The sequence below is a fragment of the Xenopus laevis genome, chromosome 3S, assembly GCF_017654675.1.
Source record: "Xenopus laevis strain J_2021 chromosome 3S, Xenopus_laevis_v10.1, whole genome shotgun sequence".
Taxonomy (NCBI): Eukaryota; Metazoa; Chordata; class Amphibia; order Anura; family Pipidae; genus Xenopus; species Xenopus laevis.
In genome coordinates, this window is record NC_054376.1 from 70746683 (window position 1) to 70760814 (window position 14132).

A 14132-nucleotide genomic window follows, 5' to 3' on the forward strand; every position below is an offset into this window, starting at 1 on the left:
ATATTAGTAAGTGGTTTCTTTTTTCCAGCTCCATTAAATTACATTTTGGCCTTGTCTGCAGAAGCTGCCTGACACAAAATTGCTTTGTGTTTCCATGACATAACTTTTCTATCTAGGGTTCCCATCTTTTCCAAGAGTAAGTAAGTTTAGATTTTTTTAAGCTATTAAGAAAGTTTCATTTAAATTGTATTTTTATTCATTTTGACGTTATGTACTTGCAAACATTTTGACATTTATATAATATATTGTTTTTGGCTACATTACATTAATACTGTAGGATTACTTTAAAAGAGATTTGTTTTAAAGCTTTTTTATTTCAGTAAAACCACACAAAGACATCATAAAACTGCACCCGACTGATTGATGAGTTAATAATTGCTGTAGACACCTGGAGCAAAATATTTAGCTTCACCTTATGCTTCTAGACTACATTCATAATTTTTTGGCTCCTTCTGAGGCAATGTCTGAATCACAAAATTTATCATCATTAGGTTTATACCGAAAAAATCTTAAAAATATTTTAAACAAATCTTATTATAAAAAGGAAGCTTTATGATTGGATAGAATTTAATGTAATATATTCAATATAATGCTTTATTTTGCTATAAGTCAGTCAAAATACCTTTGCTCCTTGTACATACTTTATAAAACTGTAGTGAATCGTTTTTTCTTGTAATACAACACAAGGGGGGTCATTTATCAACACTGGGCAAATTTGCCCATGGACAGTAACCCATGGCAACCAATTAAATTGCTGCATTTATTGTTTTACTTGCAGCTGGCTTTAAAAAGGTAATCACTGATTGGTTGCTAAAGGTAACTGCCTTTCGGGAAATATGCCCAGTGTGGATAAATGAGCACCAAGGTGTTCACAAATGTGAAAATTGATTACCTATAAAGTTTGCTGACTAGGCAAGCTGTTTTGTGAAGATACTAGCATAATTCACAATTACACAAAGGCTTTCCCTAAGCAAATAATGTGGGGTCTATTTACTAATTTTCAAGGTCGAGCAAAAAAACCGCAAACTGGGACTTCTTTTCCTCAAATGCTAGCTTATTTAAGAAAAATAGATAGAATATTCACGGTTGTGTTTTTTCCCATAAAAAAGTTGCATTACCAGTGAGAATGACATTGTTCCATTCATTTTCAGTGAGGCTTAAAAAAAAACGTAAATGTTTTAATGAACCAGGAAATTAAATATGTAATTAAAATTGTTAAAAACAATTTCCATTAACTCCTATTGAACCTCACCACTGTTTGAGATTTCAAAGAATATTCTCGAGTATATTCGTACTTTTTTGGCTGTGTTTTTTCTTGAATTGTAAAAAAAATTTTGGTAAATCAGGCCCTATATCTGTAGCTTGATTAGCATGTAAGAGCTATAGAATACAGAGTGATTTGATCATCCCCTACTGAGTTATCAAAATAGAGGGAATAGCAGCAGTTTAAATCCCATTGACTGTAATGGCCAATTAACATTCATCCAGTCATAACTTCACCACTGCTTAGTGGTGCAGTATGTTCGATGGATGCTGAGTACTTACAGGTTTAGAATGTTTCTTTAATAAGGGGGCCTGTTTGAAAAGATATACAGTATATTGTTTTATGTCCTGCAGACCTGGCTTAAACCATACAAGTCACTGGGTCACGTTAATGCAGAGAAGAAATTTAACAGTGAAAAGGTTGTGAAAATCAGTGTTGTATATTCAGTAAAAAGTAAAAAAATAAAGTACAAGCAAAAAGTAAAACTTAAATGACCTTCCTTTAAGCTATTGTTTTGTTTAAAATCACTGCTTGGGTTTAGCAGGGTTGTTGCAGAGCATTTTGAGCAAGAACTTGAGCTGTGGTTGTAGGGGACTCAGATATGACAAGAAAAAAAACAGTATAAAGAGGTATGCTGTCAATTTTAGGCAGATCTCTTTTTATTTAAACCAGATGTTGGCAGCGAGCCACAATTCATGAAAGCTGAGAAACCAAAGCTTTTTGTAGATAGAATTGTCCTTGCCCTTTGCTTGTGGATGGTAAAAGAAAACCTCTTTTTGTTATACTGTTACATTTATGCAGTACAACATTTCAAGCTTAGTATACAGAAATATTTAAATCTGGGCAGGGGAATATGTATAATTTCTTGTTTTGGTTTTCCCAAAATAAGAATTTAATAGATTATTAATATATTACTAAAATGTGATATTATTTTAATAAATTAGGATTTTTATAGAAGGCTGTATGAAGATAATGTAATTATTTATTTTTTAGCATGTAATTATTTTTAAAAAAGACAATTTTAGCAAATTGTATATAACTTGGAGACAAGTAATAGTTTTGGCTCCCTTCCAAACAGACTGTTAGTGAAACTTGACATTCCGGAGACTAGGATTTCTTTGGTGATAATAACCATATTAAAGTGCAGGCCAAATTAAGAAGTTCCAGAGAGAACATCTTTGGGTGACCACCCTTCAGGATTTAATCTCTATTTAGAAATAATTAGACAAGGCTTAGCAGTGAAAACATGGAAGCTTTGGTTTGATATTTATCTTTTTCTCCAATTGACACTGGCTTGAGTACCATGTAAAGGGATTAAATTATAAAACATTGGTATTGCTCATACAGATTCTGTGAAATGTTATATTTTAAATACACTTTAAATTGAATTAAGACCACAAACCTAATGCACTAAGATTAATACCGTGTCATCGGTTCTTTACCTCTTCTGCCTGATAATTCCCTAAATGAGTTCAAATTATGTATTTATAGATTTTTAAATCTGCAGTTATTATGAATGACAACATTTAAAAAATAACACCAAAACCAAATGATAATTTTTGCATATGTGTTATGTTTAGTATAGGAGACTACCTACAGTATGCTGTTATAATTCTGTGGTATCTTTCTTACACCCCCTTTGTTTTTGCCAGTTACTGTCTATGGTTTATTTACAGTGGGAAAATAACCTTTAATACTTTTAAAGCATAGTAAGGTGATATTGTGAGTCTAGACTATTTGTGCTCTTCATTACTGGAAATAAAAAAATATTCAATGCAGTGTGTCACAGGCCATAATATACTGTGTGTGTGTGTATGTATATACAGGTGCACCTGTGAATTAAAGTAGAGAACTTTTTAAATTTTAGTTAATAGAAGCAGTGCTTTATGTACAGCAATCATAGTTGGTGATGGGCAAATTTATTCGCAGGTGAAAATTAGTTGGCGTCAAAGTTTTTTTGACACCGGCGACAATTCCGATGCTGGTGATGATGACCGGATGGCCATTGACTGTAATGAGCGCCGGCGACAACTTTCATGTCATCGCCCATTTTGTCGCCGGAGTCAAAATCGTTGTTTCTCTAATTTTTCACCCATTTTGAGAATTTTGCTGGAAATTCACGAAATTTGCGGCAAAGCGAAACGTGACAAATTCGCCCATCACTGGTCATAGTGCTTTTTTTGCTCCATTTAATTGGAGACCTCCTAATGGCCCTATGTGTTTCGTGCTTTGAGGCACTTAGTCATTACTGAGGTTGGCACCTGAACCAGTGTTTTAACGTGGTTAGTTTATCAACATTAGTTATTAGTGGCACTTATTTTGGTTGTGATTGAACTAATCAATGCATTTGCACCAAGATGCCAAAATCTTGTGAACGTGTGTGGATTTATGTACGTCTTTACATATCTACCAGAAACACACATTTATTTGACATTGTGCAAAACAATTTGTGCAATACAAATGATTTTTTTCGTGTAGTTCAAAAGTATGACCCAGGTTTGCCTAATTACTAAATTGGATTAAAAATTCTCTCATCTCTAATTAAAACATGTTTATTTATATTAAATCCACTACTTATTAGTGCTGGCATGTTGACCTTTTTGGAAACCCTCTTGTACATCTGCTGCTAATTTGTCTTGTAAATTAGAGAAAAAAATCTCAATGAAACTTTTCCAAACCACTTGTATGTAAGAAAAAAAGTGTTGCCATTTTGATAAACTTTGTTCTGTATTTCTTGGCTAGTGTTCTTAAGAGGATATTTCCAACTAACGTTGCTTCTACACAGTGTAAATGCATGTCTTTATCTGATGTCAACATATTTTTAACTTCTACTGAGAACAAAGAATGTTAGGGCTTGGCATAACATTATTGTAATGTGTATAAATTATATTGTATGTATTTGATAAATAGTGAACTCCATTGATAAATATGATTCTAAAAATCCTATAGGAATGAATAGATTCTATAGTTTTTCTGTGGGGAGTTCTCATCTCACATTTTGATAAATCTGCCCCTATTTGTACTATAGAAAGCATTTCAATTATGGCCAGATCTCATTTTGCTTAGATTTTATTTATATATTTTCTTCTATTAGTTTAGCCAAAGACGAAAGGATTATAGAGTTTCTTTTGTAAAAATAATGCCCAGTATCTATCTAAACATTCCTACAATTTGTTTGAATTTCTGAGTATGTGGCAGATGTTTGGCAGATGGATACACTTTATTTTTGTAACTGTCCATGCAAAGCTTTCCTAAAATAGCCAAATCAGTGTTCTTCACATGTAAAGCTTGGCTAACCACTGTCTTAGTGATTTTTATTTATAGTATCTGATAAAAATACAAAATTAACACAAACATAAGTACACTGCACTTCATATATCATAAATGTATTACAGAATGCAGATGCTATGGCTAAATAATAACTATTTGATAGTATATTTATTCATATAACTTACTGCCCAAAAGAAAATAGAGGAATCTCATAATTATCGCTAGCATGAAGTATAATGTGTGACTCTGTGGAGTAGTCCTCATCCACATTTGATGTCTCTAGCACTGGCCTCTTTCTGTTACTTTTGTGGTCTTTAAGCAGTGGTATGAAAGAAAATATGGACATAACAAATAGGAAACTACTAGTTATTCATGTTTTTTTGGTAAATGTCATATTGTTTTTAGATCTTCAAAGCATTTCAATATACTGAACATATTTTTATGTTCATTTTATTTGCTAGTTAGTTAAAGTCAGTAATAAATATAACATGCAGAATCACGAAAAATAAAAAATAAATCCTTCCATAAATTTCAGAGAGAATGGAAAGTGTTTCATAGCTTTCACACCAAGAAAGCCAAACTTTATTTTATTCAATCTGTCAGCAGGTTTTTTTCTGGTAGTAGTTAAGGGGATTATCAAATGACTTCAAAGTACATACAGTATCATGTGTAAATACATCACTTGGGAGTGAGGAAAGTTGCCTTTCTGTGCTTAGATGTCCTTTTTAATTAACCTGATACACTGATAATAATCATGTTACATTTGTGCTCTAGAGTGCAAGACTAGCATTATGTGCCCTTATACACAAATGATATCGTAACCCATGAATAGTATTTTGTCTGTTTGGGAAATCGCCTACTAGTTGACAACTGGCAAACTTTATTCCGGTCTGTGTGCATACATCCATGTAAGCATGAATACAACTTAAAAAGATTTATTTGTATATAACTACAAAGACAATGCTAATGTACAAGTTTAATATTTATACATTTATATATTTTTTTTTACAGAAAGAATGCGCAAACTTCATCAAAGTCCTTAAGGTTTATAATCACACACACTTGTATGCTTGTGGAACTGGAGCCTTTCATCCAGTCTGTACATATATTGATGTTGGCCACTACCCAGAGGTAAATTTGTAATTTGTCTTTATTTTAAAAATCAAATAGACAACTCTCATTTACAAATGCCATCTTTATAATTGTGTTGGATTTAAGCTGGGCATTCAGTATCTGCCAACCATCCACATATGCCATTCTGGTCTTTTTTGACAGATCAGCAGGTAAAGTGGGTCCAACTCTCCTTAGTTACAATTAATTTTGGCTGCCAGCCATATGTTTGTGCCAGACTCATGTATGCCCATCTTTACATATAAAATGTTAAAATAGATTTAGCATTTAGCATGATAGGAGATATACTGTATATATATATATAGTATAGTTCTATAGTTCTATAGTTCTATAGTTCTATAGTTCTATAGTTCTATAGTTCTATAGTTCTATAGTTCTATAGTTACATAGTTACATAGTTGATTCTGATTGTACCTGTCCCCTCAGGCCACTAATCCATAGTAATAACCAACAGGAAATTCCTTCCTCATAATACAGTTTTTTTCTGTGTGTTAATGTCAGGAGAGGGTCGTAAACTATTTTGGATAAGGAATTAGGGTCACCGCCTTTACCTAATTTCAGAAACCAATAATATTTAACTTTTTTTAATTTAAAATCTTTCTGTAGATTAACAGAATATATTATTTTAACCAGTTTCAGTAGAACCCTAAGCACTGGTATACATTGCACAACAATAACCGTAATGCATTAAGTTAATCATGAAATTGAAGAAACTCTTTGTAGCACAACACAGAATCTCCAAATTGTGAATTCATGAACTATATTTAGAGAAGTTTTTTGAAAGTCATAAGGCTTGGCGTTTATCTTCCCTGATAGAGAGCAGCTGTGAAGCACCGTAGGGCAAACACCGTATCGCTGCAAATGTTTATGTATAGGTACACAAATTAATACTGATTATTAGTGATGGGGGAATTTATTCGCCAGGCGCAAATTCACAGCGAATTTGCGCGATTCGCTGCCAGCAAATAAATTCGCGGAACGCCTGGGAAAATTTGCTCGAAAAAATTTGCCGGTGTCAAAAACGAATCTATTCAAATAAAAAATTCACATAAATTTGATCTTTGATAAATCTGCCCATTCTGCAAGAAATTGATTCCTAGTTAATATTATTGAATAGCAATACTAACCATTAACCACATTTTCAGTTACTACATTTTTTTCTTGTCTGACTTTACCATTTTTACACCTTAAAACAATATATTTTTTTCTGTTTTCCTTAAATTTCTACTAACTACATGAACTTCTAAGGCCTCTGGAGAGCTAACCGATTGTTTTGGTGTCTAAGGCACAGGGAGATTAAGTGACTTGCCCAAGGTCATAATGAGTTGATGTAGGAATCAATCCCAGATTTTCCTGATTCACAGTCCTTTGACTTAAGGAAAGAGAGACTCCGTCTAAGTGAAAGGTTATATTAGTTGATTTACAAATGAATACATATTTCCATTTCTAAAGAGAAGAGATGATGTGTGACTTTTTTTCCTGAATGCCTTCCTTCTCACAATCTTCATAACTAAGTAGATTATAGAAAGGTATAAACTATAAAGCTAAGTATAAACATGCAGACTCTCTAGACACTAGGATACATTTTTTAAGGAAATAAGAATTCCAGGTTTCACCATGAAAAAACACCCACAGTCTCCAATGTATTGTAAAAAATAGTTGTGCAAAAAAACACCAATTGACTTCAATATGTTTTGTGGATTTCTGCCATTTCAAAAATTTTCAGTAAAGCGAAATGGGACAGATTTGCCCATCACTAGTCAGATGTTCCATGAAATAAGAGTAATGTTTCCTAACTACAATACTTGCCTATCCCTGTAACAACCATAAACATTCTAACCTACATTTAATACAAAGTGAACATGCCAATATATTTTATATTCTTATTTTATATCACATGTTAAAATTATTAGTGATTTAATTGCATACATCGCTGTTAGGCTATGGCAGTTGTCAACCTTCATCTTGTTATTAAACGATGTTCTGGTATAATTATTACATTTAATGGGGGAAGGTAAATAATTGAAATTAGTTATGGAAGGGTTCTGTGCATGTGCAAAGCAAAAATAACAGGTGAATGTTTGTAAAAATCCAAGCACCCTCATTCTTGAATTTGCCACATTCAACACCTCCTTTGATGCTGGTGTTTCAGAGCCTTTTACATGTCTTGTGAATGTGGAGTTTCAATGTGTAAAGCATAGATTCAGTTACTGGTTTTCTAGATCTCCAAAGCTGAAAGAAGAAATTGTTTGACATTCACCTTAGAATGTTCCAGTTAATTTTAGAGCTATATTTCTTTTTTTTAATGACACATAAGAAATCTTTCTAATATATCTCTTGCAAGGTCAGGCTTAAATCATTACATGGAAATTAATCATCTGTTCATTTTAGCTGTCACTTGACTTTCCTTTTTGCCCAAGCATATTTTGTAATTACACATTAGTGTTTTTCTATTTGTGTCCCAGTGACAGAAATACAAGTTGGTAATTATATTATAGCAGCTCTTTAAAAGGCTCTATGCCTGCTTTAACTTGCAGGAAATAAAAGTTTTAAACTGTCAGAAAGTAAAAGTAAATTTGTCTACTTTCCATCTTATTATATTCAGGTATTTGTCATAGTCTATAATTTGTCAGTCTGCTTTGAAAATGTGGTTGTCATTTATACCAAAAAAAGGTCTAGTAAATGTAAAAGACAGCAATGCAAAACAAGTACTGGGGAGTGGTTGTTTTAGAACAGATGAATTTAAAAAAGGAATTTGTAGAAATCCTAGTTCAGAACCTGAAATATATTCTTAATATTATCTGTGACTCAAACTACATTCACTAAGATGGAATTCTAAATTCTAGCTCATTCAATAATTAATGTAACATTATGTTCTTATGGATGTAGCAAATTGTGTAGCCATGTAAATGTGAGCTCTGCTGAATTTATACAAGTATCCTAAATGAATGGACATATGCAAAGAGTATCAGTATTCTTATAAAAGAATTCCATTGTTTCCAAGAGACATGTAGTGCTGGTATTGACTACTTTGATTGCTGAGATATTAAGTTGCCTTATGCTATTCATATAAATCATTCTAGTTTGGTATTGTTTATGTTTGATAATATTTAACTATGTGATTAAGAATCATAACATTTTGTGTAAAATAGGTCATGAGTTAACTGAGCACATTTATCAGATGGTGAACTCCATTGATAAATACGATTCTAAAAATCCCATAGGGATGAATAAATAGTGAGTGAGTTTTATTGTGGTGAGTTCTAATCTTACATTTGATAAATTGCAAATGTAAAAAATGCATGCAAGTATTGAAATCATCATTTGATTATACAAATGTTTTCACTGGTCCTGCTACACAATTGTTATGTTAACAATACCATGTATGGTTCCTTTTATACTATTTGTTTGTTCACCCAGTCTTCATGTGTATGTTGCTGCAAAACTGTACCAGCCAAAAAGTGTGTTCATACCTACTTGTCACATTTACACAAGAACCTTATAATTTTGTGACCTTCACTTAATTACGAAGTGACTCATCCAGTAAAATTCTGGTTGGTGTAAGGAGTCAGGTATTATTTTCTGTATTTCCCCATGGAAATCACAATTAAGAACAGTTACGTGTTGTTCATGGCATTCCGCGTGATCAGCAGTGCCTAGAGGGTTGAACATGACTGACAAGTGTGCTTTTATTTTCAAGTAATTCGGACGCTGCAGCCCGATAGCCTACTTAACTTAAACAAAGACTTCTACTTATATTCATTGAATTTAGCAACATTTGCTGCAGTATATAGAGGATAACTTTTTACATTGAAAAGTTGAAAATCGTAAACATGATAATGCACTTTTCTCCATTACATTTTCTGTGACACTCAAGTTTATGACTTTTTTTTGTATATGTCATCTTAACACGAATATTTGCAGCGAATTCCTGTTATTTTGGACGCCGGCGCAATTTTGGCAAAAACAGACGCCGGCGTAAAAAAAGACGGACGCCGGCGTCGTTTCGCAAATTTTTCGCCATTTCGCATATTTTTCTGAGAAGCAAAACGCCCCAAATTCGCCCATCACTAATGAATATATCTTGACAAAAGAAGTTCTTTAGCATGTAGTATAAGTATAACTGTAACATTCTCCAAACACACACAGTAATAGATCTGTCTTTGATTTGGTCACCAATGTGGTGGGGGGAAACAGATGCAAAACATATTCATAGCTCAATGTGGTACTCGGACCATGGGATGTTCCCGCTTTCTAACAAAAGGAAAGCAAACATTTTAAAATGCTTCTTCCACTTGTCCAAAAATGCTGAAATTAATTTTAATTGTATAAGTGTTGAGAAATATAACATATGAATCTATCAATCTTTAATAGTTTTAAGAATAGTCTTGATTTAAACAGGCAAATGTCTACATATAATTTTTTTAAAAATAAACACACAGAGGCCAATTTGTCAAATTTTAAATTCATATGATTTTTTTTTTATTTGAATATACTTAGTGATGGGCGAATTTGCGCGATTCGCCGCCAGCGAATAAATTTGCGAAACGCCCGCGAAAATTTGCGGCAAAAAATCCCCGGCGTAAAAACCGGGCGCCGGCGTCAAAAAAACAAGCGCCGGCGTCAAAAACGGGCACTGGCGTCAAAAACGAGACGCCGGCGCAAATTCGCCCATCACTAAATATACTCTCAATTCGACTGGGAGGTTATTTAAGAAAAAATTTAAATGTCTAATATTCGATCGAACTGTTCCAATCCAAAAATCCAAATCATATTCAATACATATTTTATTCATAAGAATCGAGTTTTTCTTCCGAAAAAAAAACTTGAATGTCAGGAAGGCTATTCGCATCTCCGGATGGCTTAATGGACCTCTGCCATTGACTTGTAAATGAACTTGGCAGGTTTTAGGTGGCAAATATTCAAATATTCAAATTAGGACTGTTTCCATGGTTGAGGAGTGATAAATCTCACATAGGAATTTACATTCGAATAGGGGGATTAAAATTCAAATGTGTGAATTCGGATACTCAAAAATTCTAGTTCAAATTTGAATTTACCATTCAACCCTTGATAAATCTGGCCCATACTGTCCATGAAGAAAGATATTGCTAAAACTATACACAACAGTACACGTCGACAGTAGTGATGGGGAATCTGTCCAGTTTCGCTTAGCGTGAAACGGCGAAAAAATTATCAAACGCATTGAAGTCAATGGGCGTCAAAATTATTTTGATACACAACAATTTTGACAATAGCGACAATATTTTTACACAGGACTCTTTTATCCATATGCATTAAAGTGAAAGGGGAAAATGTTGTGCAACAATTTTTATGCGTGCAGCAATTTTGACGTGCAAAATTTTTTTTGACGTGGTGGATTTTCCATGGCAAAATTCTGTTCCAGTTGTGCAAAAACATTCACGGCCGGCGAAATGTGTAAATTTGCCGCAAATCCATGCTAGTCAAATAAATTCGACAATCAGTAATCAACGGACATTCAACACTGAAATCAAATCAACTTGGGTACTGGGTATCACACTATAATTATGATAAATGCAAAGGTCATATGAAGCTGGCATCACTGACTTTCTTTTTAGACTAGGTTAGTATTGTGCTGAGTGCTTGATCAATACCATACATTATCCAATCTGAAAGGCTATTTTTATCATAGCAGCTTGCCATTTCACACAAGCATTCACATGTCTACTTGTATTAATTACTCTGTTTGTAAATATGTGTTTGCATGTTCATTATTTATTAACTGGTAATAAAACTGGTCACCAAGATGCAACCTGGATAAAGAAAATACATTGCACATGTGTTCTTATACAAGATTAAATATCTTGTACCCTATGGAAAAATAAATAATTAATCCATTTATCCCGTAGGTAATTCAATTAGATTTGTTTTACCTTTTGATTTCTGCACAGAGGCACAAAGGATTATAGTGAGGCACATATTCCTTATGCATACTGACTTTCAAACAGGCTATAACTGTAAAATATTTAACTTGAAAAGTATAAATATTTGACCTCTTGTAAGTCATTTCTACGTGACTTTAATATAATTGTAGAATGGCATCAGGGCACATATAAAAATTCCAAAAACGTATTACATTTTTAATTAATCTTGTGGCAATACGGTAATGACTCATTAAATATCTATAGGAGAAAGAGGTATTTAGAGTAGCAATGACGTTACTTCAATTTACATACTTAAACAAACATATATAAACATATATAAACATATAAAAATGTGTTTGTTGAACAAAAAAGGTGAGTGACATAATGCAAAAACAGATATGCCCTTTTGAATATGCTGTTACCTACAACTGCTTATTCTCCATATAATAAGAATGAGTTTGAGTAGCTTGCAGTCTTGCTAGCCAGCTTTTAGATTAATGCAACCAACAGTAAGTATATAAAAGTCAATAAACAAATTGGTAGAGAGAGTGGCTGGACCTCTGCCCATTTTCTTAATTGATATTTAGGGTTCTAGGAAGAGTTTCAATAGTGTTTATTTTACAAACCTATGGTCTAAAAACATTTGTAGGGGAAGAAAAATGTGGATTTAACTGAGGATATTCCCAGGAGGGGCATGACCTGATTCCTCTGACTATATGAGGTTTTAGAGATCCTAGATATATGTTTCACCTGGGAAGCGTTCCTAAAGCCTATTCTATGTAGTTGTTGTAGAGAATATTCTATTACTTCATTCTGTTTGTTACCAAACATTGGCTCTTCCTCAAAAGTTCTGTGGTATGGTATACCAAGACATTTTGATTGCTGTCATCTTCTGAGAGAATAAACACTGCAATTAAAATGCATGATAGCTGTTTCTTATTATATCTCATGCAGGTAACTTAGCCTGGGCACATGGAAAAGAGTATTGTGCAAGAATATACATGTCAGCCTTGAGGAAAATGTCCGGTTTGCCAGTAAATATATTACTATTTTTACAATTATTTTTAATATTCACAAATGTATTTGTACATCCTATTTGATGTATATATGCTTTGTGTGCAGTGTTAAACTGCTTTGGATAATACATTTTTCACAAGACTATAGTAAAATCATTTTAGAAAAAAAATCAAAAAGAATTTAACTATTGCAAAATACTATAGTAAAAACCATGTAGAGTAAAGAACGTGTACTGGACATTGAAACCAAATCTTTGTTTTTATTTTCCAGAGAGCAGGTCTATAAAAAAAATATATATATTCTTAGTGCCTGTTCAGTCAAATGTAAAACCCCAGTTACTGAGCTGTGCTTAACTTCTTCAGCCATGCCAAAAGTTGTTGATCCTTTAGGCACAAAAGACAGGAATAAATAAGTAGAGAACCTGGAATCTTCTCTAACATTCCTGTGCAGAAAATCTATGGTTTAGAACGCAGTTCAATATAAATTGAAATCTTTTGTTGTGTGTTTGTGTGTAAAAGCATTGTATAACCATTATAAGTAAAATGGCAATTAGACTTTTTTTTAATAATCCTTTATCAGTGCACAAACAGTGGAAATGCAATGAAGACATAATCAGAAGCTGTCATAAATTAGAGGCAATTGTTCGCCTTTTAACACTTGCTGCTGGGCAGTTATGTACATTAGTAAACGTTGGTTCTGTCCTTTCAGTTTAGAAGCATTTCCTGGGGGCATCTTTTAGTTTACCTAGGAAAAGTATATATTGGTTTTTTTGCAGGATTTTCTCAGGATAGCATTGGCCCAGTGAATTGGAAATAAATTATTTTTTGAATATGTTTTCTGAAGTGATGCAGCCTTTATTCTGGAAATGCTACGCACAAGTTGCCCCTAATTTACATCAAAAGGGAAGTGCTATTGCATCTCTTTTCATGCATCAGGTGCAATTTAATGCAATCAGCTCAACTCTGTACTTGGCCACAAATACAATTGATTTGTAAGAAATTCTGCATTATAGTAAAAAAAAAATTGGTGAATTGTATCCAAAAATGTACAAAAGGGCTCACTTATATACCCTAGGATAAAACATGCAAATTCAATCTGTATTTACTTATGGCACTATGTAATCCCTAATGGGACAAGCAACACAAGACAGTGACATCTAAAATATTTATTTATGCATTGTATAAGATAATTGTCTGCCCTTAAGGAATATATTAACATGTTTTATTGTATTAATGGGTAATTTGGTGGTTTTAATAATTTTTGTAATAAAAGAAAAATTGATTCTAAGCAACTTTTCAATATGCATTCATTAAATAATTATTTCTAAATATTATTGGAAAAATCTTCTCTCTCTTTCTCAACTAATGTTTTTTTTTTTTTAAATGATGCTGCAATAGTCAGCTCTCCACTGACCAAGACCATGCTTCTTCACTGGTGTGTTATCAGCTGGCTTCTGCTTCATTATTTTTTTGTCACAACCAGAAGTGCAAAAAATAGAAAATGTGGAAAGAAATTGCTTTCAATAGCTATTGCATTTACAAACA

At 32.9% G+C, this 14132-nt stretch overlaps 1 protein-coding gene across 2 annotated transcripts in view; it reads left to right on the forward strand.

The window, feature by feature from the left end:
- The window catches only part of sema3a.S (semaphorin 3A S homeolog), a 123819-nt gene that overhangs the window by 52368 nt on the left and 57319 nt on the right, over positions 1 to 14132 (forward strand). For both annotated transcript variants that reach the window (XM_018255746.2, XM_018255745.2), the window contains exon 4: positions 5546 to 5665. In XM_018255746.2, the coding sequence (XP_018111235.1) occupies positions 5546 to 5665 (120 nt within the window). The remainder of the gene's footprint in view (positions 1 to 5545; positions 5666 to 14132) is intronic.